This window comes from Coccidioides posadasii, chromosome 2 (assembly GCF_018416015.2).
Source record: "Coccidioides posadasii str. Silveira chromosome 2, complete sequence".
NCBI classification, from domain to species: domain Eukaryota; kingdom Fungi; phylum Ascomycota; class Eurotiomycetes; order Onygenales; family Onygenaceae; genus Coccidioides; species Coccidioides posadasii.
This window is the reverse complement of record NC_089408.1, coordinates 4,428,552-4,455,556: the sequence shown is the minus strand read 5'-3', so window position 1 is coordinate 4,455,556 and position 27,005 is coordinate 4,428,552. Positions and strand designations below refer to the sequence as shown.

Sequence of the window (27,005 nt, the reverse complement as noted above, 5' to 3'; positions counted from 1 at the left end):
TGAAGAGCAAATGTCGGTCCGAGCGGCTGATTTAAAATCACTTGCATTCCCGACCCGCTCGCTTCGCTGATCCCCAGCTGAAGAATGCGGGGTTTTAGCGCGTCGTCCCGCTGCTGCCTGGCGATGTCGCGTTTGTATTTATTCTCACGGGAGTTGTTGGATCAGCGAATCCCCATCTGGCACCACCACGAGGGTCACTCACCGCCGACGAGATGTCTTCCACCGAGCCCTCGCCAAACCGCCGTGGCTACCACGGCTCCTGCCACTGCGGCAAAGTGCGTTATATCGCCTTCGCTACTATACCTCCGCCGATCGGGCCCGGGATTGACCGGAAGAACGCGATGCGGTTCTACAAGTGCAACTGCTCGACGTGCCTCAAGATGGGGATTTTCCACATGCGTTTACCCAACCCCGCGAAGGACTTCGTTCTACTCTCCCCGTCAGATCCAGCGGAACTTTCGAACTATACCTGCTTTGAAAAGAACCTAGATTGGCGCTTCTGCCCCACCTGCGGCGTGCGATGCTTTACCGTTTGTACGAACGGTCAGAGTGAGGAGATCGATCTTGAAGCAAAGCTGGGCAAGCCGAGCGAGGGGAAGATGACCAGAATATGGAGAATGGGCGAGGAGAAGTGGGAACCCGGGTCGAAGGGGTATCTCAGTGTCAATGCCCATACGATAGACCAGGACCAGGAACGGTTCGATATGAGGGAGCTGGTCGACAAGAAGTGGGTGGAGTATCTCGACGGCAAGGAATGGGCACAACCGCCGCGATATGACTATCCGTATCCCGGGGGCACATGGTAGTCGGGAGTAGTACGGAGCAGACATACTCCTCATATGTCGTGACGCAGCGTAGTCTTTTCCGTCACGCTCGAGGTAGAGCTCTAGCTCACGTGGTGTTCTAGTTAGGCTGAACAAAAACTCCACTTCCTGCTGATTTTTGGGCTTCACAACGTTTCTTCTTTTACCTTTCAACCAAAGTCAAGTGTCTGGTTTAATGGTGGCAAGAAGAAGAAAATGGCATGTAAAGACTTGCTATTCAACCGGTGGTGATTTCAAGCTATCCATAAAACATAATATCACCACCCTGAAATGGACATTCCGCATCCAAGTCATTCCAACCCATCCACATCGGCTGGAGCTTCGATCCGAGGATCCCGGAGCCCCATGCCCCGTGGAAGTGGGAAGGGAGAGAAAAAAAAAAAATAAATAAAACAGGACGGCTGAGAGAACAGAAATCCAACCACGAAAAACAGCAGAGCGGACCAGTTAGCCATAACCTCGACGATATTCCCTGAAGCAATCTTGAAGACAGTGGTCCACGGGGAAGGGGAAAAAAAAATCACTCCTTTACAAACATCGTCGAGGGTTCTGAACATCTGGCCACGAGAGGACTGAGCAGACAAGCAAAATCAAGCACGGGCCCGTAAAATCCATCCCACGACTCAAATCAACTTTGGGGAGACAAATTGTCAATCAATGCGGGCAGTTCACGAAACGAGGCTGCGGGGGTACTCACTTATGCCCCGGCTCTCCGTCCCCGGTTGCGACGATGCTGCGGCACACCGATTTGAGATTCGAGGTTCAGCTGTTTCTCGCACGGATCCGTCGAGAATGTGACCTGAACGTCATAGTACGGGTTGGATTTGTGGATGGCAAGATCGAGGAAATGGTCGCGAACAGTGCGTGCCGTGGCAACGCTCTTGAAGACGGCGGTCACTACGCACATTAGCTTCCTTACACCCCAGTGAGATATCTTTGGGAGTAGAGAAGATGAGGGGAAACAGGAAAATAAAAAGAAGAGAGGGGGGGGGTGTTTTACCATTTCCGGTATTGAAAGCCCAAACAAATTCGATTGCTTCGGCTCCAACTAGCTGTCCCATGTCGTTCAGGATCTTCTTCACGGTCAAGTTCCCCCCAAGGAGACCTCCACGAGCGAATGTCAATCTGCGCCGCTCACGAGGCTTGGCCTCCATCTTGCGAATCTCCTTGTCCCAGGCGAATTCTGCCGCAGAGACGATCTTATAAGAGCCACCGAACAAACCCGATCCAGTTCTTGCACGTTTGCTTCGCTCCTGTCCCAGAAAAGCTACCGCGTGAGCTGATTTCTGGAAAGTGATTTCAGCGAAGTTCTGGGCGTAATTGATCTCCACGCTGAAGAGCGGTCCCTCGCGGATCTTCGAGGTCAGGAAATTGAGCGAATGAGGCCCGAAGACACCGCTGATAGTCAGCATTGCCGCCTTCTCCTCGGCCACGTCCAAGATCGGCGGGTGGCCAACCGGAACAACGGGATTGATCTGAGAAGGAATAGTCGCGGTGAGCCCAAGTGCACCTACAACGGCCTTAACGGTCCCCGAGGAGGTGGCCTGGGCAGAGCTCGAGCCAGACATTGCGCCTGGAGCTTGACGCGCGACGTCGGAGTATAACATCAAGCTCTGGCCATTCTTGTTAGCTACCTGTTTAGGAGCTGACGGCTCGGCCCGCGGTGCGACCTGATTAGCCTGAAACGAATCGTCAGTAAATTTTACAGCCTCGCGTTTTTTATTTTTAGTTTTTTTTCTTTCTTGCCCTACGGGGCAACTTTTGCTATACCTGATGCATGATCATCTGGTCATCGTTAAACTTGATCACCGCGTTGGTGAAGATGTTGATAACTTCATGGACGTTTCGTGCGATTCTATTTGCGGACTCCACGAACTCGTGAGCCCGAAGCTGTATTGGCCATCAGCATATCGTTTTCCGAGTCCCTGAGGGGAGAAATAGCACTCGAAGGACAACTTACGTGCTCAGTGATGTCGTTCATCTTGTTGATGACATCCACCATGGCATCATCGATCCTTTGCGCCATCTTGCTTGCGGGCCGATTTCGCTTCTTTTCTGAGCCGCAGTATACTAAAGTCGGTTTCAGCAGTTGAGGGGAGAAATGGAAAAGAGAAGGTTTGGAAAAAAAAGAAAGGGAGAAAGAAAGAAAGAAAGAAAGAAAAGACTAACAGTTCTTCTCTGAGAGGGGCGTTGATGCGAGCTGATTGTATACGTGAACCCAATGACGGCCCGGCAACAGAAGATACACGAAAAGACGACAACAACTTCACTGAGGGTTAAAAGGACGCTGATAGTCCTAAGCTGAAATAAATATCACCAAGCCAATGCTGACAAGCAGGTGTTGAACAAATTCTGCTTGCAAGAAAGTGTGATAATGACTGAAAGGCTAAGCAGGTTGATGAACGTTGACACTCCTCAGCAACAAGAGACAACTGTGAATGCAATCGGATGTTCAAGTGACATATGTGTCGCTGCGGCAAAAAGAAAAAAAGAACAATTACTTGTGTGATACTGGCAAATAGAAACCTCCCGGCAACTATCTTGGGAAGAGACCTAACCGAATCTCTTTTCCTCCGGCCCTTCCCACAATCCAGCTTTGACAATAAGGCATATCCAGCCACACAGGAGAGAAGAGGGAATGTGTGTCTTCGTGTGTTCAGTAAGGATTTCCCACTATTAATTCAAATATATAACCAGTGAGTTCAAAGTATAATTGAAAAAAAAAAATATAAATAAAAATAACGCTTCGAGAAAAGTCTTGAAAGCAGGAACAGAGAGGGAAACCAGCAGACCATCATCTTAACTCTGTATTTTTTTTTTTTTTTTTTCCTTAGAGAATGGCGGATATCTCCCGGGCCTTTTGAATGAGGTACTCCATAGGGAGAGACTGTTTTATGTAACGGTAACCCACCCCTTTTTTACGCGTTTAGAGCCAGCCATGTGGCGGATTTGGGCGCAGCAGGGCAATCAACAAGCAATCTACTGCCTTGACTCTTTTCTGATAAACTTGTACGCTCATGTCCCTCCCTTCCATTTTTTTTCTTTTTTTTGTTTTTCAAAAGCAGAAACATCCGTTGAAAGATACGTCCTTTGAATAGCTTCTCATGTTTGATTAACTGACATTCTTTGTAGGAGTGAGGATCAAGAAAACAGCTTTCTTTTGCTTTTATATATATATAAATATATATATTTGACATCTGCAAACATTCAAAACGCTGTTTCTCCGCCCCTGAGGAAATTATTCGACCGAGCCGTGGAGCTCTCAAAGCTTTTAGCGACAAAAGTTTTTTCGTTTTCGATTTCCGTCAAAAAAAGGGGACACAATGCAGGCTACTCGAAAGCAGACAGGAAAACGTACCCAGAAATCAAAAATAAGCGTGCAGCGAGACATCAAAGAAATGCATTTAAACATAACTTTCATTATCACATTGCTCATCGATCATTAACTGTCTAATTATATCTATTTTGGCAGCATCAAAAAAAAAAAAAAAAAAAAAAAAAAAGGAAAGGGGACAAAAGAAGGGAAGAGGCCGGGTTCTTCATTTTAATTCCCTCCCAACAATCGTCTCTTGAGCTCTTTCACCATGGCTCTACGGGTATCCCCCGTTCTCAGAGCTGCATCCCGGTTCTCCTCTCCCCTTCGCAGCAAATATTTCGTGCATTCCCCAACGGTACCCCATATAAGCGCCTTATACGGCTTTGGGATCTCCAGCTTGCCTCCGTTCAAGTCTTGAGCTTGTGTACGTTGCTGGACGAGTTCGCAGCTGATATCGTCTGCCATTCCATAGAGCTGGCCGTATGACATTTCAATTTGATCTTCCCCCCGTCGAATTTGCTCCTCGCGGATATTCAGAGCTCGCTGGATGGAGGCGCGGTTGTGCGACGCGAGTACGAGATTGACCTCGGGGAACGATCCCGGCCCGTTGGGAGGCTTAACAAGCAATTCGCCATATTGTCGTCTCATCACACTTTCGGCAAGACTATCGTAAGCCTCGTCTGTTTTCTCCTTTGTATCCCAGATGAGATGTCGCGGTTCAGTCCCAAGGTAGGCGCCCCGCACCAATTTAACGCCGAGCACGAAGCCCTGCGACTGCGCGATAGCTGAATGTTTGGCGAGCGTGGACGGGGTGGAGCGCAGGTAAGCCTGGTAGGTGCCATATATCAACGCTTGGCGGCTGGGCGCATTGTTGTACCGTCGTGCGTACTCGATTGTCCACTCGTCTATTGTCGGCTGCACCGCCTGCTGTTCCGCGTCGATGAGCAACCGCACTCCGCGGTCTCTAGCTCTATCACAAATGGCGGCTATTGCCTGCTCGAGGTCCGGACACGGACGCTCTCCCCTGACCAGCTGCTGGACGGCCTTCCGCCCAGCCCCGGTGAACTTGACCGCCACGAAACTTCCTTCCCCCGCCAAATCGACAGTTGCGATTGTTCCATCCCTCCATGCAAAGATATCCTCCTGCAGCTTCTGCGCAGTGCCAATTTGAATTCCAGCATTCTGCCCCATCGCAAATGCTTCACGCTCATCCATGACTATCTCTCTCGCATAGCCCAGGATCACGCCAGAATACCCAAGATGCTTTATCTGCCTGACGCATTGGCGTACTTCGGCAGGGGTCTCACCGGCGCAGAATTGCGCATATATGGTGTTTGCCATGACATACTTCAGGGCGAAGTTCTGATCAGGATTCAGGATTGAAGACTTGGAATTAGCTATCAACGACATTACACCTATAGCAGGGGCAAGCAGGGACGGGGATGAAGACACTGTGGTTATCAACAAAGAGCGCAGAACAGCCGACAGAGGTAGGATGGAGAGCGGGGAAGGAGAAGGGGTTAGAGTGAGGGCGGGCGGGGAAGCCACTGAGAAGATGGACTTTGGAGGAGCAATGGTACGGGGAAGACCTGAGGAGAACCTCCCTGAGGTAGGACCTGAGGTGGAAGACAGGTCAGACTGCTGACGCTGTCCCTGATGGACATATCTGACATGATTCAGGAGCTGGAGCTGGAATGTGCGCCCCGTGCTTTGGATCTTGGTGTAGCGGGACCAGCCATGTCGGTAAGTAAAAGCAACTGGTCTCATCCTTGCAGCACGATCTCTTCTGTCGTCTTCTTGGATAGCTGTGACAAGGTCAGGCAGGTAAATATAGGAGGAGATTTGACAATATTTAACAGCAGAAAGAGAGAGAGAGAGAGAGTGTGTGTGTGTGTGTATATGTGTATGTGTGTGGGGGTCTGGATTGCTATGAATTGGAGTTGGCCTGGATGGAGAGCTCCCAGCCTACGTCATGTGCCTCACGCGCTCTCGCCCGAAAATTGCAGCCAGAGAGGACAGTCAATGCTTGCCTGGGTGTACGGGCGGACAGTGAGAGGGGGGAAGAGAGCGAGAGAGTGTGAGAGAGAGAGAGAGAGGGAGAGGGAGAGGGAGACACGCTGGCAGTGGCTGTCGAGGAACCAGTCCAGGCCACGCCGCCACCAAAACGTTAAGAGCGCGCTCGTGACGCGGTGGTTCCGGGGGGGAGAAACACCTCATCAAGCACCCCGGGACCACAAAGGGCGTCAAGTTGGTTTTCTGTGCCATTCTCCGCACGACTTCCTGGCCATCGATGCGGATCACCCAGCAGCGGACGGCGCAAGCTCGCACACAGGATGGCGGAACTGAAGGAGTGCGACAGGGGATAGTACCGGCTAGGCCAGGTAAGGCCAGTTTGATCCCGGTTATTGTCCCCCGATGGGAATGTTTCCCCGTCTTGCTGCTATGTAGCTGCTTGCTTTGCTGGTACTCATCCGTGCTCCGTGCTCCGGTTTAGGTCGGTCGTCGCCATCGCACTCCGAGGGGAGGGGGCTTTTGGCGGCGGCGGACACGAGGTGCATGCGTGTACATCTACCTGGTGACACCCCGTCGATGCGTGCAGAGACCGGTCGAGGTCACCGGCACAGCGGAGTTAAAGGTACCTCCGGTGACATTTGGTGGAGATCCTTTCTCGTTATCTTATCTCTTAACTACATAACTAGTACGGAATAGTTAACTAGTTACTTAGTTAACAAGTTAAGTTAACTACGGGGCCCCACTTTTCCCCACAACGTTCTTTCCCGGAATTCTTTTTGTTTTTTTTGGCTGCGTCATCAAAACCGGGCAGGATCCAACCTTTAGTAGCTGCCCTGTTTGAAAAAAGAAAAATGGGTTGATTTTTGCTCACTGCTTTATTATTATTATTATTATTATTATTATTATTCATTATAGTTGCTCACTGCTTTGCTGCTTCCTGCCATTGCTGTCTTTTACCTGCTGCTTCTGGTCCTTTTCTTTTCTTTTCTTTTCTTTTTTTTTCCTTTTTTTTCCTTTAATATAAAAACATACCTTTGCCTGCCTACATAGGGAAGTGTCCCGCCCGTCTAGTTACATAGTTCGACGTCACGAGGCAAGTAGTTAGTTTCCCTTCAAGGTAACTTGCTATGTTAGCTCGCAAAAAGGAACCGAATGTCGTCGTTGCACCGAGGCCGGGTCGGTGTGTTCGCTTCGGGTCTGGTCACGCATTCCGACTCGCCAATCCCGGGACTCCAGAGTTCGGCCCAGACCCCGGCCTCTCTCGCAGGTTGAATTCTAGACCCGACTGAAAGAGGCGAGCATCTTGCTCAAATCACAGTTCGAAGGAGAGGAACGGAGCACCCAATCAGCACCCGCGCCATGTGGTCTACAAGGAATATTAACCGTAAATTGGGCACGGCAACCGATGTGAATTCCTTTTTCTTTTCTTTTTTTCTTTTTTTTTCTTTTTTTTTTCAACTTGTGTCGAGATTCGACCTGCGGGCGGCAACTGGACGATGATGACGGGAGAACGGAGACATTGTCGCCAACTCGCATGTTGAGTCTGCTTTAGTATTTTTTTTTCTTTCGTTTAGGGAACAAGCCAACACGTCCCACCTGCAAAAAAGAAAACCTCTCTCTCTCTCTCTCTGTCTCTCTCCTGAGACGTCCATTTCGCTTATCCTGCGCAAGTAGTGCTGCTGCGGATCAGTAGATCTGCCGGCTGGGCGGGCGTATTCAAATGACCTTGACATTCCGCACATATCCACTAGTTCATTTTCCTCTCTTGTGATCCGCACCTTCAGCGCCAAAAGGATCACGGACACTGGCACTCAGCTAAAATGGCCTGAGGTCCTCCTTTTTTCCTTTTTTCTTATTCTTTTTTTTTTTTTTTTTTTTTTTTTTTTTTTTTTTTTTCGATCCACGCACGCTCTCAATGGCCCTTGGCTTGGACAACCGTGGGCAGCGATAGTCGGGTCGTACACTCTTCCGCGGGTGACGATCTACACGGCACCAGACCATTTCAATACGGATGCCAATAGGCCCTTCGGGAAGCAACAATAATGACCTTTAGCACAAATAGAGTACATCGAAGTGGCAGGAGACAAGATGACCTTTGATAGCCAGGCTCCTGTCCGACAAATTCAGTAAAGTGTGCAAGCGCTTAGATTGGGTATATAAATCGTGTTTATGTATAAGCAGTATGTATGTACATAGTTACATACTTTTATTAAAAAGGACTTTCGCTATTCATTTCAAACCCCTTTTTGTCTAGGGACAGTTTACTGTCAGACAGCCATTGGACCTCGAATGACGCCAGGATCTCCATAAAGCCTTTTAGGAAAGCGGTGGTAAATTTCGCACAAAGCTGTCGAAATGAAAGGAAAAAAAAAAGGTCAGTATATGAATCATTCTCACTTGAAGCTCGCAACCCACGTAAAAGAGATGCAAATAGAGGTTTTTTTTTTTTTCACATACTGCGCAGGGCACTCGTATCCGCTTGGATTTTTATGCAGATACAGCTGATGATAATCCTCGGCATCCCACCACTGCCCGATAGGCGTCACAACGGTCGTCACCTTATTCCCCCACCACTCCTTGTTCACCTGATCCGTGATCTTCTCGGCGATGCGCTGCTGCTCGTCGTCATGCGTGAAGATAGCGCTACGGTACTGCGTCCCGATATCTCCGCCTTGTCGGTCTAGCGTCGTGGGATCATGCATGCGGTAGAAGAATTCTAAAAGCTGGCGATACGACACGACGGACGGGTCGAATACCATCTGTAGCGCTTCGGCGTCTGGAGAGGGGAAAAAAGAAAAAAAGTATCGGATATATGATCAGCAAAGAACAAAGAAACCCACGCCATCCCAGAAAAAAAGAACAAAAAAAATAATAACACTAATAAAACACAAAGTGATATCAAGTACTCCACTCGCTTCCCGTAGAGGAAAGCAAAGGAAACCCAAGGATACACCAGGCCACAAGAAACAGCTAAAAAAAAAAAAAAAGAGACGACAAGGCGGGGGAGGGTAGGATTCACAGCAACTGTAAGGAGATGTATAGTCTACATACGCCCCGTCATGCCCGAACACACACTTCTATACGTAGGCGCCTTTGTATCTCCTCCACAGTATCCCACCCTGGCATCCAGGAGACCCTTCCCGTTCCCAAACTGTTTCCGGAACAGGTGTTCGACCCCCCAGAAACAGCCCGCGGCGATGGTGGCCTTCTGTGCGTTTGCGGGAAAGTTCAGCGCGGCGAGGGATTCTGCCGGCCCCACGGAGAGCGAGGTATTGGCGGTGGAGGAGAATGGCCGAAAGAGACGCGAGAACAGAGACATGGCGAATTGAGGTCCTGAAAAGGCCCACGAGGGGATGTAGGAGATGGGAGTGTGCTTTATAAATAGAGAGCGAACGAAACGCAACGCAGAGGGAGTTGATAGATACGCGGGGAGTACTGAAACTAACAAGTCAATCAGTTATATATTTAGGATAGAGGTGATTTATCGATAAAAAGGGTCCCCGCAAATGATTCCATGCGTGATGTCTCAGTCCTGGGCAGTTGGCATCCCCTCCCGATTTCCAAGATGTCGCAGGTCGACGAAACGCCACCTTGCGACTTGTGTTTGGGAAACATTCAAGGATTACATCATGGCGAAAGCCGCGGATAGTTTCAGTCAACCGCCATCCAAAACGGTCCCTGACTCTCGACAGAGCATCGAAGCAGCAGATGCGGACGGAATTGTAATCTGCCCAAATAAAATTATGTATGATGGCCCGCCTCGTCCATTAAAATACACAGACACAGAGACACCCAAAAGACAATATTCAGAATACACATGAGAATGAAACAAAATGATTAAAGACGAAAGAAAGTACCCCGTATGAACCGACGAAGAGCGAACAAAGGGACCAAAAAGGAAAAAAAAAAAAAAAAAAAAGCACTCAAACATGTTTCCTTCCCCAGCAGTCCCCCAGTGCACGATGCGCCGACTCTCGTGACAAAAACGAAACGAAACAAAAAAAATTAAACCAATTCCCAGATTTACCGATACGTCCCGCTTGCAGATCCTCGAGGGCTCGCTCGCAAACTTCCGCCAGAAGAAATGGCCGTTGCGCTGAATCGAACGTTTTCTCGGCCCGCAATTGCAGCTTCACGGGGCTTGATCTCGGCGGATGTGACTCTTCGCTGCCCGGGATTCTTCATTACGGGGAGCGTTCGAGGACTCAGTACGTTAACTCTGAGATCATGGTCCTTTTCGCTTTTCACCATGCGCCTCGCTTGGGATGCTGTGAACATCGTATTTTCGCTGTTGATAGGGCTGGACGATGCACTAGTGGGACTCTGGCTGCGACGGCGAATTCGAGTGATGGCTGTACCGGACCTGAGGTTTCCCGCGTAGCTTCCGGAGATGCGTCTCATGGCCGTGGTGATCTGCATCGCCTCAAGCTTGTCTATTTTCCAATTCTCCTCATTTTCGGAGGAGTGCCCGCTGGATCGATCAAGGGACTGCCGGTTGAGAAAGTTGCTATTTTCGATCTGTCGAAGAGGTGAGCTCTCACTATCAGAGGATGGAAGTTTTGTTAGAGTGGGGGGTACTGGCGTTGGAGATCCGCTCGGTCTCTTGGATAAGAAGCCAGTCTTGAATCTGCTGCTATTCTTCATATGGATTGCGTTCAATTCTGGTGGAGCCGGAGCCGGTGAGGATTCCCTGGAGCCCCCAGAAGTCGGTAGTGGAATAGACGACGCCATGGTGGGAGCTGGTGGTAGGGTGGGTTCACATGATGATGGAGCTTCCGGTGATGCCTGGTGTTTCCGCGGAGTTTTCTCGAATTCAGCTAATGCTCCATCTTCAACGTCGTCTTTCCATCTGACAGATCTCTTTGAAGGCTTTGGTGCCTTTTTCGGAGTAAACGCCACCGCCTTCTTCGGCGCAGCTGCTTTCCGTCTTCTCGGAGAATTCTTGGCAGGTGACTGAGATGTACCTGATACCAAGGAGAGACGAACCGGTCTGGGTAGTGCGGCTGTACCCCCTAAGCTGAACTTCTTTCGTTTCTTCGGACTGCCAAGCTTGGGCGTTGAAACGGGTGCAAGGCGAATCGGACTTCCGTCAGGTTTGACGACCTGCGATGTGGTAGTAGTGCAGGTTTGAAGAAGCTTTCCGAGAATATGTTTGCCAATTTCAATGGCTTCGTTTTCACTAAGCTGGGTGATATCTTCAATAGCGGCAATCGTCTCGAAATTCGCCTGCAAGAGCATTTGCACCGTTTCCATGTCTCCTGTCTTGTCTTGTTCCGAGACTGCACTTAATGCATCTCTTTCCGCCTGCGCTTTCAGAAGCTCAGCCTCTCGTTTAAGGTTCTCCACATCCATATGATCACTCGCGTCAACCTCTCTGAGCTGCTTAATGCCGTTTTCCAGGGCCGAGTTTAAACCTCGCTCCCAATTGCACTTAGCCAATCGTTGATGATAATGTTGACGGCTACCCTCTAACTCCAGGAGGATGCCCTGGGCAGTTTTGCGAATCGCCTGGAGGTTGCCCAGCCCACCCTTACAGCCTCTGCTGTCACAAACACCATCAAAGGCAGCTATCCAAGAGGAAAGCAATGTGATACGGCGACTGACTTGTCTCAGACGCAATTTGTTATTAACTTTCTCCTCCCTCTCAGGAGCCGCATGTTCGTATGCACTGCGAAGCCGGGAGATTCCTTCCTGGACAATCCCATCTTTCTTCTCCGCTTGCTTTTTAAATTTTGCAAACGCAAGGTTTTCGTAATCTTTCTGCTGCTGTTTCAGCTCATTAATTAGAGCCATCTGTTCATCAATCTTCACAAGGAAGTCCTTCACGTGACGATTGACATTGTACACATTCCTGGTGACCTTGGTCTGAATGTTCTTGGCTCGATTCGCATATCGAAGAGTGTTCTGGGTCTCATCGAAGTGCTGGCTGGACGGACTAACGCAAACGATCATGACAGTCTTACAATTGCCTCCAAGAGAGAATTTGAGCAATCGCGTGAGTTTTGAATTACGATAAGGGACGTGGTTCCGTTTCCGTGGATCACAGAGAGCATTAATGCAGCTGCCCAAAGCCAGCAAAGACTTGTTGATGTTTGCTCCCTCAATAAGCCGCTCTCCTCGGTTCTTGGTAGCGCTTGCGCGTTCACTTCCGGCGAGGTCGATGATACTAAGAGTTGCCATGGTGTGTGGTTCGTTAATACTGGCGTTGCGGTCCTTTTGAGCAACATTGATTTGCAGGACAGCGTGAGATCGTGAGGATGTTGCATTCGCATCCGTTGGAGACATGGTTCGGCACTCGTTGCCTCTCATAATAATGTCCATCACTTCCTGGACGTTCTGTGGATAATGACTGGACAACCCAGCCACAGAGACTGACTGATTGGCGTCTTCTCGGAGCATTAGGCCTCCTTTTGTTGTTGCTGGGACAAGCAGGTCTCGGATGGTTTCGTTGTAGATTTCAAGGTATGATAGGGACACTTCTGTTACTTTTTCGCCTGATCGTTCAGCAATGCGTTCGAATAACTCCTGCATGGTTAAAAATATAATGCCGGGTTGTTGAGTAGTTCCGGTGATCGTGTGAGTCTTTCCACATCCGGTGGCTCCGTATGCGAACACCGTGGCATTGTACCCATCAAGGACACTATCGAGGAGATTGCGGGTCGTCGCTTCGTATACCTCCCCCTGCGTTGTGTTTTCGTCAAACACCCTGTCGAACATAAACGTTTGATCCTTGACGCGCTTGCCATTGGGAACGACACTTTTGGAGAATCTATGCACCGGGTTGTCTTCTGGAGGATCAAAGACCCTTGGTACCAAGCTTCGCATTAGCTATGCCAATGGGCAGATTTGCGACTCAAAACCCTTTGTTTACTCACAAGCACTTATCATCCACCACCTTGATCACGGATCGGATCCCCTTTTGCTGGAGCTTTGGCGTGGATATACCAGCCAGGGAGCCTTCGCCGAGGAACAATGGTCCATCATCGCATTTGGTAAGCTGGGCAGCTTCGCGTATGGTAAATGGCCGCACTCTAACTGTCACGGAGATCGAGGACGCGCCGCCAGTGGCAGCCATGCCGCCAAGGAGAAAGTGTAAACAATCCCTCTAAGCACGGCTGCAGAGCTAAGGACAGGTCTGAATCGAGAGAAGGGCAAAGAGGCGATAGAGAATACAAAGGTAGAAAAGAAGTAAAATGCGTTAGGGTCAATATAAGAGGATTGAGTCTAGCTATCGCATGCGTGTTGATGCTCTTCGGCTTGATAATGGTTGGAAAACACGGCTGAAAGTTTTCGGTACGGAGCACGGGGTGAGTTGTCGCGACAACGAGGAGACGGTAAACTCTAAATTGCGGTATAGAGTGGAGAATCGGGTTAATAGACCAACAAATCCGACACTGTGGCGGAGTGGTTAACGCGGTGCCCTGCTACCTCCAATAGTTAGGCATTGCCTTCGGGCGCGCAGGTTCGAATCCTGCCGGTGTCGCACTCTCTATTTTTTTTCCCTCCTCAATCCGGTACATACACAACCAATTCATACAACTGACACCGTTTCTATGAACCTTATCAGGTTTTGAGCATCCTCCTACCGACCGCAGTTTTACCTACTCGCGCCTAGCTTTGAGCCTAGGATTTGCACCGCAAGACATGGTCACATCGAGCAACCCCGACGATGTTCAAAATATATTAAACCATGACCCTATATAGTGAACAAAGCTGCTGAACACCTTGAAACCGCTTGTTGGGGGCCCACCACTTAACCCAAACTTCCACCAAAACGCCCGTAGTCACAGTCCTCAAAATAGTAGTCGATATCATTTTAGTCGTCCTGCTCATCATCATCTTCACCCTCGCGCTCGCCCTCATCCTCGTCCAACCCCTCCCCTTCCTCTTCGTCTTCATCAGCATAGGTAGGAATCAAGACATCCCATCCCGCATCATCAATCTCCATTTCAAGCCCATTCTCGGTTTGGCTTTCATCTTTTGTCGCACGGAACCGGAACGCCACAGCCTGGGAGTCGCGCAAATCCGCTCCCTGTGGACTGTCACTGACTACGCTCTTCTTGATTCCAGCAGCATCTCGTTTCACTCCTTTCCGCTCCGTGGGGACTTGGAGCAAAACCCAGCCCTTCTCCAAATTGTTTCTATCAACGGGAAGGCCAAGCTCGATCCCAGAAGGGTCTTCAGGGACTTGGACTCCGTTTATTTCATCAATTCCTCGTTCTTTGAGAGCTTTTAGCAGTGTCTTTTTAATACTGTCAAATGGTTCCGCCGGCGACACGAGGAGTAGGATAGTAACATTATTGTTCTTGAACCGTAGCGTCCAGCTGAGCGGGTTGGGTTTTATTCCTGCCTGCGTACCTAGTAATTAGAACGGCAATCTTAACAGTGAACGCATTCCAAACTTTTTGCTTCCATACCATGCTCAAAAAGACCTCTTGACAGCCGGAATGATCGTTCGCTACCGGAGCGACGCGCCCGGCTTGGAGCACGAGAGCTCTTGGCGTGACAGCGGAAGCCGAGCAAGCTAGCGTCGAGCAAACTGAGCAAACTCCGGCTGGAGGATTTCTCGCCGCAAACAACAAGAAAGGACGAAAAACCAGCCGTCAGACAGGTTTACCAGGCAGCCTTCAATTCCACAATCCATTTGTTAGTCTATGGTGTGAGCTGTCCATTTGGCAGAGCGATAGTTTACAGACAGGACAAGCATGCAGCCAATTGACGAGTCGAATGCTCCTCACCGAGACGACGACGCCTCGTTGCCGACGTTCGATGCAGAGCAACCTCCGCCGCAGGTCGGATTCAAACTTGGCCCGAACGGATTTTTGGCCTCAACCGTGGCCTTTGGGACCGGTATAGGCCTGGGGTTCTCGCATGGGAGCACCAAAGCCGCATTTCGATTTCGTGCCGAAAATGCCCACCGGTTTCCCACCAGCCCGGCTGGCTGGTATCAGTACCACAAAAGCAAGAACTACGTTTCAATGATTGGAGGTTTGAAAGATGGAATAAAGCTTGGTACGAAGCTGAATGTGGGGGTCATGGGATTTTCCTTCCTAGAGGAAATTATCAATCAAGCCCGTCACGGCAATAGGGATTTCCTTTCCACAGTGACTGCGGGTTTGACATTTTCGGGAATTTACAGCTTGTTTGGTATGTCTTATTCGATTTGGTAAATTCTATCTTGTTCCATTAGGTCTCACTCACAATGGTGATTTATAGCCCGCCACGATGTCTACACCGCTGCAAGGACAGCAAAGTTGGGCTTGAAGCTGAGTCTCGCGTATGGCTTGGCCCAAGACGCCCTTGCATTAGCCAAAGGAGATAAGCCGAGGTATCTTGCTTGGGTCACCGATAGGTTTCGTGGACGTGACTAAGAAAGCAGCACGACACTGTTTGACTATCTTCTCCTAGTTTGACGACGGTGAATCCATCGATTGACCGTCGTCTAGTGACTCTTTTGGTTGAAACGGACGGTTGTTCTGGGACCTGCGATTCCGGTGACTCTGTCACGCTGGTATTTTTTGAAAATCGCACGGCCTATAAAAAGGGTCTTGAGGAATATCTATTCTTCTTGACGCCCAAACACTCTTTCTGCTTCAACACGCAGCCTCACTCCCCGTTCTTACAGGCCCACAGGATAATCCATATCGATCACGTCTCCCAAGATATCTTTCGAAATGCCCCAGACATTCAATGAGAACCTTCCAGGTTATTCGGAGAGCGTCCCTCTGGGCCACACAGCAAGCTCCTCTTCTCAGCCTCCGGCTAGTCAACCAAATGCACCCGCCATCGAAGGTACCTATGCTGGTGGGAGGACACGCCATCACCACCGCAACCAAGCCCGGCAAACGCCAGTTTCAGCATCGCCCGTCGATGGTAAATCCTTTCACACTCGGATTCGCTCAGATATTGACTCTGACGATGAATCCGATGAAGAGCTCTTCCCAGGGAGGAACTTGCAGCAAGGCAGGTGGCAGACAATTTTATATTTTGACCTCGATATAGGAGGTGAGCGTCTGCTTCATGTGGGCCGAGCGATGTATAACCCCCGAAAGGAAGTATTTGTACGGTCTAATCCGGGTCGCACGAGGCCACGCATCCCACGCGGGGTTTTCTGCCTGGAAGACACTCCCGAGTATCAGCTGTATCGCTACTACCTAGGGCCAGCATCGATTTACTTTCTGGCAAATGGGCTGGACGTCCATCCCGAGGTGATTGAGTACTGGTCTGACTGTTTTGGTGTACTTGAAGACGAGGATGGATGTTTATGGATGGATTGCGAGCTTCTACACTCGACTGCGGTGCGTGCCATCAAGCAATTATGGCATGCGTGTACAGTTTATCCCTGACTTCTCTGGCGCTGGATGGCCGAGTCTTTAACTCTCTCCTCTGGTATGAACCCTGAACTGTAGATGTGTGCCACTGGGGGACGGTTCTCGAATTGTGCCCAGGCCACTGTGTCATGTCGTCCTGCTAAGTGTATTCCTACTACTCACAGACATGGCTTCTTAATATCCTAAACTTAAAATTGAAAGAGATTCTTATTTGGCAAATGGTAGGCGGGGAGTTTGTAGTAGCACTACCATATCATGATGTAATTAGAATCCAAAGTAGCAAATCAGTTATTATCAACGTTGAACAAGTAGAATTTCGTCGCCTTATTCGCGTTCCATACTCTCCAGCCTCTCTTCTGCTTCGTGCTTCGCCTGTTCGGAGACTCTTGGGTTGTGGGCGGCACTAAAATTTTTGCACATGTTAAAAAACATTGCTGCAAGAGATGTCGCAAACCGGGTGGAGAAGTTTCAAAGACTTCTTACGCTTTCAGGCCTCTAGCGACGTTCCCTTGATCCTTGTCTTCCTCGTCTCTCTGCTCAAGCTGGCCGGTGGATTCAATATCGTGAAGTCGTTCTTCGGCATGTTGCTTGGCCGGCTCGGAGACTCTGGGGTTATGCATGGCACTATCATGGAACATTAGTACCTGACAAGGGCTCTCGATAGCGAGTCTATCTATGTCAACATACGCCTTGTAGCCACGGGCTTTGTTGGCAGCTTCCTCAGAAGAGAGTTGCTCGGTACGGTGCTCCATTTTGTAAAGTCTTCTTTTATGGTAGGATTTTCTTGTTCGGATTTCAATAGTTCCTTGGGACGTATTTAGATCTAGACTAAGCTCAAGAATAGGGAAAAGGAAGCTGGGTTCGCTGGATATAAAGCTCTGTTATATACGTCTCACAGGGAGCTTTTTGACCAGTGAAGATTTCACTGACCTATGGCATCATAATGCTCAGAATCATGATTTAAATTTCTTGTTGGACGATGAGATCATTATTTTATTACAGTAATGTTGAGCTCAAGCCTTGTAGCCTTGATAGTGACAGAATAACTGCAAGCTACGGATGGAGCTGCGATGGCCTTGTTGGAGAGGCGCTTCCTAAAGGATTTGACGGCAATAATGGACTGCAAACTGGATCTCCGCTGTAGATCGCATGGCTATTGGAGGTTGAATTGATACATGTAGTACGGAGTACTTCTGTTGAAGCACCCTTTGTATCATAAAAGTCGACACTAGGCCAAAAGGGGCCAGCACCTTGCCTGCATGTGTGGACCTTGTTAAACCTCTAGACCTTTGGGTCTAGCTCGGAAAGACGTTAAGCGCCGCCCGATAAAGCTACGAGCCTTTGGAAGCTCGCTGCTTTGCTGCATCCACCGGCTGGACTACTGGCCACCCAAGTCCAAGATGAGGTCACCAGTCGCCCGGGTGACGTCACCGCCAACGGTGTAGATATGTACTGGGTGTCCTGAACGAGACCGCAGAGAGACGAAACTTGGCCTCATCTTGACATGGTATATGAAGAGGCGTATATAGGGCCCTTTATGTGAAATAGCCGAATGAGAGGCACTTCATCACTGTCAATTGATACCAACCACACCTACAGGCCATAGTTCACCGAAGACATCACAAGTTGATTTTATATCTTCAAAAATGAGTGCCTCACAAATCCACAATATCCACGGCCAGTTCTACCCTCATCATCACAAATGTGAACATCTGGAATCCCCAAAGGTGAGTCGAGGACCTATTTATTGGCTCTTTTGGGGCACAAACTATCCAGGGACGAGTTAGGTGTTGACGACCTGGGCACTGTGTAGCACAAACCCGGAGTCAAAGCATCGCCAAGCGACCATGCCCCAGAGTTCGCAGCAGAGACGTTCCCCCCAGGCACAGCACCCGCAGACAGAAGTTTCCAGCCCAATCCGGTAGAGGAGATCCCGGGCCAGGCAATGAACGAAAACGTCGAGGAAGCCCAGGGTAAGGAAGCGGTCAAAACTACTGCTGCCTCCACCCTGACGGGAGCAAGCTCTGCAGATGTGAACAAAGGACTGGGGCATGCAATGGAAGGAGAGTCGTCGGTAGAGTACAGACATGGTGGAGAGAAGCACAGAAAGCATGAAGGGTCCGGCTTTGAGGGCGTGGGAGCGAACCCACCTCGGGTTGGAGATGACCTGAGGAGACTCGAGAGGGAGGACACCACAGCGAAAGGCGGGAAGGCCGGCGGGAAGGGGATCCCCGCTGAAGAGAGGCAGCCCGAAACCGCCAGCAACGTTTCCGCTGAGTATCATCACCACCATCACCACCACCACGGCCACCACCAGCCCCAGACGGGTTGATTTTTGCGAGTGGTACGGAGCACTCCGTGTTCCCCAAGGCAAAGCATTGACGCTGCTGCTGTGTTAACCTAAAATCTATTTGTATGCGCCTCGGCAACGCAGACCAGTCCTGACGATAGTTAAAATAGTGAAACTCAACTCCAAGACGCGCTAGTCGCAAATGAAGTGATCTCAGCTCCGACTTGGCGTCGCTTCTTGTTCCCCAGATCCGAGCCGTAGAACATCTCTGGAACATCTAGAGAAGGACAGTGATGTTAATAGCTGAACTGCCAATACTCCCTTCAGGATCGAACAGCTAATCCAAGGTTTTAAGAGCACACCCATGTCTTTGCACTATGGATCTGTTGTAGGAGTTGGTGTTCCGCCTAACCAAGCTCACAATCATCCGAGATACACACTCTCCCCCATTCCGGCTCCATGGCGGAGCCATTCCAGTCGAGACAGAAGCTGTCTTCTGGACGTAGGACCAGCCGCTCGATGCACTTGTAGATCTGGCGGGAGAGCTCTAGGCCCGCCATGGCTTCCATGTTGCTGCTAACGGGCAGCGAGCAGAATGTGACCAGTCATTCAGAGCTCCCGAGGCTTTGTTTGCTTGTTTATTATTGTATTAGTGCTGTGGCGTTGTCCCGTCTGGTTATAAAAAAGGGGATCTTTGATGGCTCAGCGATACAATAGTGTTTGGTAGCAGTGTATTGTCAGTAAACAGTCAGCTTGCTGTAGCTGGGACTGTCTCTTTGATGTGTGACTATCATTTCCCCTCCCATCACTGTTGGCTGTGCCCATGCCTACAAGAGAGATAGCTGTCCAACTTGCTGGTCTCTGAATAATTACTGCTTACTTTTATCAATTTTTTTGATTTCCATCATCCTTGGGGTTGTTTCATCCTGCTGCGTCACAGACTTCTGGCAAAGTTACCGAGCGCGCTAACAAGGTCGCCATCCGCAGGTGCAACGGTAAGCCCAGATGCACATCAACCACATCCATTGGGCCTGGCGAGTGGAGACCTCTCCGTGTCAGACATCTCCAAGAGGATCCATTCCTCGACCTCTCGCATTCTCGTCCACCCAATCCTGTCTTTTTTCCCTCGAGCTGACCTTTTCCCTCGTGCAACTTATCAGCAGAATCTCCCTCGAACCTTTACTCGCATCCCGCCACCACCTAGCACAGATTCCCCCTCCCCGGGCTGTCGATTAGCCCAATCGCCATGCCGAGCAGTTTACCCCAGACAGCTTGAGATTTGATTTCTGGGATTGTAATGCCAGGAATGATGAGGCGCATGACCAGAGGCGCCAGCGCCTCTCCTCTCGCTAGCAAGTCTGCCACAGCAGGCGCTGACCCCATGTCTCTGATCAGGACCTTCAACTCGGAAACTAACCCTTCCCGCCCCCTCCACCCATCTCCTCTGGCCGCCTCGCAGATCCGGGGCATGCCTCTGGATTTGATCGACCGAATACGCTCCTTTCCTCTGTTCCAGTCCACCCCAGAATCGTTCCTCGCGGAGATCGGCCTGCATTTGCGGCCGCAACTAAACTCACCGAACGACTATATATTGACGGAGGGAGATGAAGCCAAGGCGATGTACTGGCTCGTTCGGGGTGCGGTGGCCGTCACCTCCCGCGATGGAGAGAGTGTATACGCAGAATTGAAGCCGGGCGCTTTCTTTGGAGAAATAGGCATACTTATGGATCGGCCCCGGACGGCGACAATCATCGCGCGCACCCGATGCTTGCTCGTGGTGCTGACCAAAGAGGACTTCAAGAATATCCTTCCACGTTTTCCTGAAGTTGAACGAGCAATAAGAGAAGAAGCTGAAGAAAGACTGCAGATTCTGGAGAAGAAGAAAACTCAGGCCCAGCCTTTACCTATTCGACCCGAGCGCCTCGCCGGTGAGCGCCGTGGATCTAAACGGCTCCACGAAGCCTTCACCGGGGATATGAGCTTGGACGATGAGCGCCGTCTCGATATCATAAGCAAGAAACGGAAATCTCCCAGTCCCGGCTTAGCGGAAGGGTCCACGTCGAGTGCTCTAGCAAATGGCCTCGTGAATGTTCGAATGCTTCTAAAGGAACTACCTTTATTTTCCCAACTTCCCCCAGATATTCTTCACTTTCTCGGCTTGAACGTGCAGCCGCGAACGTTTCCTCCCTTTACAGATATTATCCGGCAAGACTCTCAGGGCCGAGAGATCTATTTTATAGTGCGGGGAGAAGTCGAGGTCATTAACGAACGGCCAGAGTCTCGCGCCGCCCGTCGAGGAGCAGACGCGGAAAGCCATCGTGGTGTCCAAGTAAAAGCAAGGCTGAGACAAGGGCAGTACTTTGGAGAGGTCGTCAGTCTGTCATTGGCGCCGCGGCGAACTGCTACTGTCCGCTCTGTAACCGCAGTAGAGTGCTTAATGATAAGCGGAGAGGTCCTTTCTGAGTTCTGGGCGCGTTGCCCTAGGCATATCAAGGAGCAGGTCGAGCACACAGCTAAGAAGAGACTGGAAGCTGCATCGGGCGGCGACGTTGTCATGGAAGATGCGCCGCAAGTTTCTACATTTGATTCTCAAGAGCCGGTTATACCGGCTGCCCGGAGACAATCAATGCCTCTCCTTACCTTAACAGAAAGTGACCTAGACAGCTTTCACAAACCAAGCCGATTAGAGGATGCGTCTGTTTTGAGACCATCAGATCCTGACCCATATCTGAGTGTCGATTTAGATAACATGCGGGCAAGATCACGTCGGGGATCTCTTGCTCCAATTGTTCCCGAAGACGGTACCGCAGCAGATCAGCACACTCAAGCTCCTGGTTTAAATCGCTCTCCGCGCAGCCTATCACCTTCTAAGCAAACGAACGCACTCCCACAGTCATCCCTAAGCCCATTCAAACCGATATTTAGGCCTAGCTTTGGAAACAGTCGCGGAATTTTTAATGATGATATTCTCATTACAATTCTCCAGCACCTTGAACTTCATCATCTCCTCCGTCTCCGCTCAGTTTCCCGTCACTGGTCTAATCTCATTACAAAATCCCCGCATCTGCTCCATTTCCTTGACCTCAGCATTTATAATCGAAAAATTACAGACGAGGTTATCACGGATTTCATTTGCCCATTCATTGGCGACAGACCTCGTGTTGTTGACATCAACAATTGCTTCCATATGACTGACGAAGGATTCAATGCCTTGGCGAACGCATGTGGAGCCAACCTTCGAGCATTAAGGATGAAAAGTGTGTGGGATGTCACCGCTCCAGCGATTCTTGACATGGCAAACAAAGCCAAGGAGTTGCAAGAAATCGATCTTAGTAACTGCAGGAAAGTTAGTGATACGTTGCTGGCACGGGTAATTGGGTGGTTTGTCCCCGGCTCCCAGGCGCCACAGCAGCCGAATGGAAAGGGAGCACATAAGGGTCCGATGCAAACTCCTATTCAAACATCGGCTGGTGCAGTGTATGGCTGCCCTAATCTGAAAAGGCTCACGTTATCTTATTGCAAGCACGTTACGGACCGTTCTATGCATCATATTGCCGCCCATGCTGCTTCTCGCCTCGAGGAAGTTGACCTGACACGATGCACAACCATTACTGATCAAGGATTTCAGTATTGGGGCAATACGCAATTCTTCCGCTTAAGAAAACTTTGCCTTGCAGATTGCACGTATTTGACTGACAATGCTATTGTGTACCTTACTAATGCTGCGAAAGGACTGCAGGAACTCGATTTGGTAATGTCCACCGTTCAATAATGACCCTCCATTCGGTTAAAGCTGACAACAAGCCTTAGTCTTTTTGCTGCGCATTATCAGACACCGCAACTGAAGTCATTGCTCTTGGCTGTCCGCAGCTTACTCATCTTAATCTCTCCTTTTGCGGTTCAGCAGTTTCTGATGCTTCACTCCGCTCCATTGGCTTACACCTCCTGCCTCTCCGCGAGCTATCTGTTCGAGGATGCGTCCGAGTAACCGGCACAGGCGTGGAGTCAGTAGTAGATGGTTGCACTATGCTTCGGGTTTTCGATGTGAGCCAGTGTAAGAACTTAACTCCGTGGCTCGAATTTGGCTGCCACCAAAGGTTTAGCGATAGAATACGTTTTGTGACCGTTGCGCACAACGAAAAGCTGCTCAGATAACGATATCGTTTTTTTTTTCTGGGGCTCAAACCCCCTTCTTTCCAGCTTGTGCAAAACCGTGTTTACCCGCGGCAAGCCTGACTCCCGATTTTATTTTTAGTTTATTTTTTGGAGAGACCGCTTTTCCAGTACGACATTTGCGGAGCCATCATGATTTGACCGTGTTTCCAGAGCCAGGCACTCGATGGTTAAGTGGCTATCCCAGGATTTGGATTTTTTGGACGTACAACACCCGTTTTGGATCTATATCCATCCCTCAACACGATTTACCCATGAATTTAACGACTGAGACGACCATCAAACGTTGGAGACATGAGCATTTTTCACTTCTGTATACCTCCTCCTTGTATCTTCCGACATTTATGTACAAGACTTATCTTGACATTTCACATCCTGATTAGATGGTTTGGCAATGGCACATTTTCTTTGCTGTATCACGCATATTAAAGCGATATGGTCCCCATCCCTCTATATTTGGTTTCACATTCGCTGTTGTCCACCGCTAAGCCTGTTACAAAGTTCATTTGGGTTCATTCTTTTGCATACATTCGTGTCTGTATCGGCGTTGGTTAGAAAAATCCGAGGAGCAGGAGTCGAGTGGGTCAGGCCAAAAAATGCTCTTGTCTCCTAACTTAGGTATCTAGTAGATACCATGTTGCGCAGTCAATGGCGCCCAGCATGCATTTACGGTGTTTCCTTTTTTTGATCAATCTGTTCTCATCTGCCCGGAGTACACTCGAATGAGGAGAATCACGAGGACTAAACCTAGACTCGGTCCATGTAGGCCGAGCTTTTGAAAAGGAGTCATCTGAGGCTACTTTATTGGTAGGAACCTCGTTGAAGAAAGTGTGTTGTTTTAGTCCCAGACCATAGATATATCAGACTGAATCAGTTCCCCCAGCTTGGAGACAACTATCGGGATACGGGCTCATGGACTCCATCCAAAAACCGTCGTCTTCACCCTTGCCAATGCGCCATCTACCTTCAGGCAAAAGTGGAATAATACATGCTTATCATCCAGTTCCATACGAGAGGTGGATGTACATAGTTGTTTTCATTTCCGCCTAATCCACCTGAGGGGAATTCGATGCTTAGGGAACTTGTGAGCTTCACCGTATTAAGACGCCCTGACTGTATGCCCAAAGTGTCATGCTAGCCCTCACTTTGTAAGCCATTGGATTCCATAAAAACTCAAGCTGTAGGTAAGGGTGAGGCGGCATCCCTATAACAGCATGCAGTTCCTATGGTTCTCATCCTCACATAAGGCATGCTGTGGGGAGTTCCTCTATCTATCTGCAGGCCTGTTCATTGTTCATATATACGATGAACAGGGCATTGTCTTCATAGTCAACCACTTATGGTATGAACAATGCAGATCGTGCTTTCAAAGCAAAGGGTGAAGAAATTTATGAAGGATGAAATAATCACTGGTCAAGCGTTAGTGTGCTCCTTCTATATATCAAAGAAGTTCTCAAATTACACTCACTCTCTCCTGTGGTTTTGGCCTTGATATGGTGCTTCTGCTCTAAAAGGGGTATAGACAGAGCCTGGGCATCTTTCAGGGCCCCTAAACAATCATCATTCTTTCTAGTTCCTGGTGTGCACAAAGCACATCAAAGGACTTCACCTGTTGGCCCTTTTGAGGAACAGAATGTCCATTCTGCCTCCTCTTTTTCGCGCTAAACAGCATGCCAGTTCTGTTCAGGGCGGGAAGCTCCGCGAGCTTTCACACAACATGCCTCACGTGCTCTTCCTTCTTCAGTGAAGAGAATATATAATTGCTCCAGAACATAACAACAATCTGCTTTTGCCAGTCTCCACCTTTTTCTCACTTTAGCAAGACATTCAGCTGAAAGGTTTCTCACTTCATTCCACAGCCGCTTGTGGAAATTCACTGAGCCTTTCTCTTCCTGGGAGCTGTCAACAGTAGCGTTTCCAGGGCCTCCTTTTCATTCCAAGATATCACTTCGCGTCATCTAACGCCTTGGATCAACAACATACCTAAAAAAAAGATGACTTCATCTAACAAACGCGAGGCACAGGAATCTCCTAACGGGCGACAGCAACAAAAGAAAGAAGATTGGGAAGCATTCATCAACCTCGAAGGCAGCGACCAGACAGCCGAAGAGGCGATGAACGGGGAAGAAGAGAGGCAACCAGAAGCCCAAGTGGCTCCAGCTCCTTCTTCTACCACGCGTCGTCGTCCTACTAAAAAACCACGGCGAAGCAAGAACAGTCCGGAACCTGATTACTCTGCTATGGTCCAAGGACAGATGGCAGGAACTCATAGAACTGGGCAGGCATGCGATCGTTGCAAGGTATGTCATTGTCTCTCACGTTGCATTGCTTTAAACAGCAACAGGTGTTGTCAAGAGCATCCTCATCGGGGCGTTGAACATGTGGAAGAGAATTTATAAAAAGCCATTATGGCCCCTAATCCCTTTCAATGACCAACAGAAAGCCTTTAGTCAAGGAAATGTTGGTATACGGCATCCTGTGCTTCTGAACAATGCGAATGTGTTGTAAAGCGGCGTGCTTGTGCCGTTAACTTCCTGCTACTGAATAGCACGAGTCCCCCAGCAATAGCAACTAAATGTCGCAAAGGCTGATATTATCACTTTGCTAGGCTCGGAAAATGAAGTGTGACTCCAACCCAACGGGTTGTGCCAACTGTAGTGCCAGTAACTCCGCTTGCACTCAGACAGATCCGATTACGCGAGAATCATACACTCGCGGGGAGCTTGAGCGTTTGAGAGCTGACAATCAACGATTACGACAAGAAAATCAACAGCTCAGACAAGAACTTGAACGGATGCGGCCGCCAATGGGCGGCATCACAGCTCAAAGGCCCGTCGCTCAGTCCGGGGTATATGGAACGGTAAAGGGCCTTGGCAAGAAATAATCCTAATTTTTCTCACTTGCTAATTGGACATGTACCTTCCAGACTGGTACGGTGGGATACTCTTCTTTGCAAGGCTTGGGACCTCAGCTCCTGAGACAAAATACCCCGGTGTATCCAGGAACGGAGAGCATTTATGCGACTCCACGACGTTAGTCCAACTCTATCGAACATCGTAGGATGTATTCTGAAGGACAATCGCTGACAAACGCAGCAGGTCCATCTTTAGGTGGCGGAGGGAATGGTCAAAGCCAGTTTGGGCCAATGGCTCAAACCAACACTCCGACACACGGCTTTCAGGTTCCTGGTTCCCAAGATCCATTTGCGAGCAACCAAAGCCGGAGCTTTACAAACGGAGCTCCCTACGCATCCATTGCACCGGTGATGAGGCGCACGTTGTCACACGGGTATAACCCGATGGAAGCCAATGGTAGAAACAACGGGTTTCCGATTCTAGTTCCGACACAAGCACCCATGACGCCCGTTATGAGAGCTCCGAGTGGACCAAACGTCGTAATGCCACCACAGCCAGGTTTCACGCCGCCCCCATATCGGGGTCAAATGCAGCCTGCTGCCCAGACGAATCGCACGCCCGAAACCAAAGAAGAACCCCCGAGTCCAAGTCCCTTTGGGAATGGCGATTCACGGCGCCACTAGTTTAAACGGCTCCGAACTGAAAGAAGCGTTATCAGCAAAACTTCCCTTGCTACGGTGACAGGCGTAGAAAAAAGTTTCCAGTGCTTTTTCGGCCTTCTCGCTATCCCCGGTCGACTTGAATGGAGTTCCGGCTACATTGGTGGTTGGGTCTCGACGCTGGCTTCCATTCCCATCTTTTCTGTTTAATCAACTAAAATCTTCTGCGTCTTGTTCTCGGCGTTGGCGAAGGATAGGGAGCATGGCGGCGTATACCTATTGGACAGGGTACGCGCGATATTCGCATGAGAAATGGCTCTCTATATCAAGTCGACGAGAACAATAATGTAGTTAAGCATACGCATTCGCTAGAATTAGAAATATTTGTTGCGCGAACTCAAGTGCCAAAAGAGTAAGACACGAGAGTGCATGCCCCTGCGTTTCTGATCCCGGATGTGCGCAGATGATGATGGAGGGAGGTTGTGACTTCACGAGGCTGCCTGTTGCCTCGACGACAGCGCCGCTTTTCCGCATCTGGCAGAAT

General features: G+C 49.6%; 13 protein-coding genes across 13 annotated transcripts; 6 read left to right on the top strand and 7 right to left on the bottom strand.

The window, feature by feature from the left end:
- Positions 1-212: 212 nt before the first annotated feature.
- D8B26_003896 (uncharacterized protein) lies at positions 213-806 on the top strand (the record flags this gene model as incomplete). Its single annotated transcript, XM_066124300.1, has 1 exon — positions 213-806. One exon carries the CDS (start codon positions 213-215, stop codon positions 804-806), a length of 594 nt encoding a protein of 197 aa, XP_065980380.1.
- A 715-nt stretch (positions 807-1,521) lies between these two features.
- Positions 1,522-2,850, bottom strand: D8B26_003895 (uncharacterized protein; the record flags this gene model as incomplete). The annotated part of the gene is made up of 4 exons (XM_003071645.2): positions 1,522-1,721; positions 1,825-2,503; positions 2,595-2,714; positions 2,785-2,850. 4 exons carry the CDS (start codon positions 2,848-2,850, stop codon positions 1,522-1,524), a joined length of 1,065 nt encoding a protein of 354 aa, XP_003071691.1.
- Positions 2,851-4,131: 1,281 nt separating this feature from the next.
- Positions 4,132-6,267, bottom strand: PUT1_3 (proline dehydrogenase). Its single transcript, XM_003071646.2, has one exon. The coding sequence runs from the start codon at positions 5,905-5,907 to the stop codon at positions 4,369-4,371; it is 1,539 nt and encodes a 512-aa protein (XP_003071692.2). The 5' UTR covers positions 5,908-6,267; the 3' UTR covers positions 4,132-4,368.
- A 2,031-nt stretch (positions 6,268-8,298) lies between these two features.
- On the bottom strand, positions 8,299-9,713 carry MXR1 (Peptide-methionine (S)-S-oxide reductase). The gene is made up of 3 exons (XM_003071647.2): positions 9,205-9,713; positions 8,611-8,929; positions 8,299-8,500 (listed from the first exon to the last, which is right to left on the bottom strand). Exons 1-3 carry the CDS (start codon positions 9,470-9,472, stop codon positions 8,470-8,472), a joined length of 618 nt encoding a protein of 205 aa, XP_003071693.1. The 5' UTR covers positions 9,473-9,713; the 3' UTR covers positions 8,299-8,469.
- A 345-nt stretch (positions 9,714-10,058) lies between these two features.
- KLP5 (kinesin-like protein Klp5) lies at positions 10,059-13,228 on the bottom strand (the record flags this gene model as incomplete). The annotated part of the gene is made up of 2 exons (XM_003071648.2): positions 10,059-12,958; positions 13,029-13,228. The coding sequence occupies 2 exons, from the start codon at positions 13,226-13,228 to the stop codon at positions 10,177-10,179; spliced, it is 2,982 nt and encodes a 993-aa protein (XP_003071694.2). The 3' UTR covers positions 10,059-10,176.
- Positions 13,229-13,550: 322 nt separating this feature from the next.
- On the bottom strand, positions 13,551-14,630 carry D8B26_003890 (uncharacterized protein). Its single transcript, XM_003071649.2, has 2 exons — positions 14,571-14,630; positions 13,551-14,503 (listed from the first exon to the last, which is right to left on the bottom strand). The coding sequence occupies exons 1-2, from the start codon at positions 14,571-14,573 to the stop codon at positions 13,970-13,972; spliced, it is 537 nt and encodes a 178-aa protein (XP_003071695.2). The 5' UTR covers positions 14,574-14,630; the 3' UTR covers positions 13,551-13,969.
- Positions 14,631-14,805: 175 nt separating this feature from the next.
- Positions 14,806-15,538, top strand: D8B26_003889 (uncharacterized protein). Its single transcript, XM_003071650.2, has 2 exons — positions 14,806-15,300; positions 15,370-15,538. Exons 1-2 carry the CDS (start codon positions 14,859-14,861, stop codon positions 15,522-15,524), a joined length of 597 nt encoding a protein of 198 aa, XP_003071696.2. The 5' UTR covers positions 14,806-14,858; the 3' UTR covers positions 15,525-15,538.
- A 79-nt stretch (positions 15,539-15,617) lies between these two features.
- On the top strand, positions 15,618-16,670 carry D8B26_003888 (uncharacterized protein). The gene has a single exon (XM_066124299.1). It carries the CDS (start codon positions 15,828-15,830, stop codon positions 16,497-16,499), a length of 672 nt encoding a protein of 223 aa, XP_065980379.1. The 5' UTR covers positions 15,618-15,827; the 3' UTR covers positions 16,500-16,670.
- A 138-nt stretch (positions 16,671-16,808) lies between these two features.
- D8B26_003887 (uncharacterized protein) lies at positions 16,809-17,236 on the bottom strand (the record flags this gene model as incomplete). Its single annotated transcript, XM_003071652.2, has 3 exons — positions 16,809-16,887; positions 16,968-17,108; positions 17,172-17,236. 3 exons carry the CDS (start codon positions 17,234-17,236, stop codon positions 16,809-16,811), a joined length of 285 nt encoding a protein of 94 aa, XP_003071698.1.
- Positions 17,237-17,960: 724 nt separating this feature from the next.
- D8B26_003886 (uncharacterized protein) lies at positions 17,961-19,139 on the top strand. The gene is made up of 2 exons (XM_003071653.2): positions 17,961-18,211; positions 18,298-19,139. The coding sequence occupies exons 1-2, from the start codon at positions 18,131-18,133 to the stop codon at positions 18,814-18,816; spliced, it is 600 nt and encodes a 199-aa protein (XP_003071699.2). The 5' UTR covers positions 17,961-18,130; the 3' UTR covers positions 18,817-19,139.
- Positions 18,951-19,343, bottom strand: D8B26_003885 (uncharacterized protein; the record flags this gene model as incomplete). Its single annotated transcript, XM_066124298.1, has 2 exons — positions 18,951-19,051; positions 19,196-19,343. 2 exons carry the CDS (start codon positions 19,341-19,343, stop codon positions 18,951-18,953), a joined length of 249 nt encoding a protein of 82 aa, XP_065980378.1.
- A 489-nt stretch (positions 19,344-19,832) lies between these two features.
- D8B26_003884 (uncharacterized protein) lies at positions 19,833-23,373 on the top strand. Its single transcript, XM_003071654.2, has 2 exons — positions 19,833-22,525; positions 22,585-23,373. The coding sequence occupies exons 1-2, from the start codon at positions 20,072-20,074 to the stop codon at positions 22,927-22,929; spliced, it is 2,799 nt and encodes a 932-aa protein (XP_003071700.2). The 5' UTR covers positions 19,833-20,071; the 3' UTR covers positions 22,930-23,373.
- A 1,568-nt stretch (positions 23,374-24,941) lies between these two features.
- Positions 24,942-26,485, top strand: D8B26_003883 (uncharacterized protein; the record flags this gene model as incomplete). Its single annotated transcript, XM_066124297.1, has 4 exons — positions 24,942-25,247; positions 25,556-25,807; positions 25,874-25,979; positions 26,046-26,485. The coding sequence occupies 4 exons, from the start codon at positions 24,942-24,944 to the stop codon at positions 26,483-26,485; spliced, it is 1,104 nt and encodes a 367-aa protein (XP_065980377.1).
- Positions 26,486-27,005: the final 520 nt, after the last annotated feature.

Coding starts and splice junctions, on each gene's coding strand:
- PUT1_3 (XM_003071646.2), bottom strand. CDS start 5,907: ATGAGACCAGTTGCTTTTACTTACCGACATGGCTGGTCCCGCTACACC.
- MXR1 (XM_003071647.2), bottom strand. CDS start 9,472: ATGTCTCTGTTCTCGCGTCTCTTTCGGCCATTCTCCTCCACCGCCAAT. Junction 8,930..9,204: donor GTGTTCGGGCATGACGGGGC/GTATGTAGACTA, acceptor TCCCCTCTCCAG/ACGCCGAAGCGCTACAGATG. Junction 8,501..8,610: donor GGATACGAGTGCCCTGCGCA/GTATGTGAAAAA, acceptor TCATTTCGACAG/CTTTGTGCGAAATTTACCAC.
- D8B26_003889 (XM_003071650.2), top strand. CDS start 14,859: ATGCAGCCAATTGACGAGTCGAATGCTCCTCACCGAGACGACGACGCC. Junction 15,301..15,369: donor GGGAATTTACAGCTTGTTTG/GTATGTCTTATT, acceptor GGTGATTTATAG/CCCGCCACGATGTCTACACC.
- D8B26_003888 (XM_066124299.1), top strand. CDS start 15,828: ATGCCCCAGACATTCAATGAGAACCTTCCAGGTTATTCGGAGAGCGTC.
- D8B26_003886 (XM_003071653.2), top strand. CDS start 18,131: ATGAGTGCCTCACAAATCCACAATATCCACGGCCAGTTCTACCCTCAT. Junction 18,212..18,297: donor AACATCTGGAATCCCCAAAG/GTGAGTCGAGGA, acceptor GGCACTGTGTAG/CACAAACCCGGAGTCAAAGC.
- D8B26_003884 (XM_003071654.2), top strand. CDS start 20,072: ATGCCAGGAATGATGAGGCGCATGACCAGAGGCGCCAGCGCCTCTCCT. Junction 22,526..22,584: donor GACTGCAGGAACTCGATTTG/GTAATGTCCACC, acceptor AACAAGCCTTAG/TCTTTTTGCTGCGCATTATC.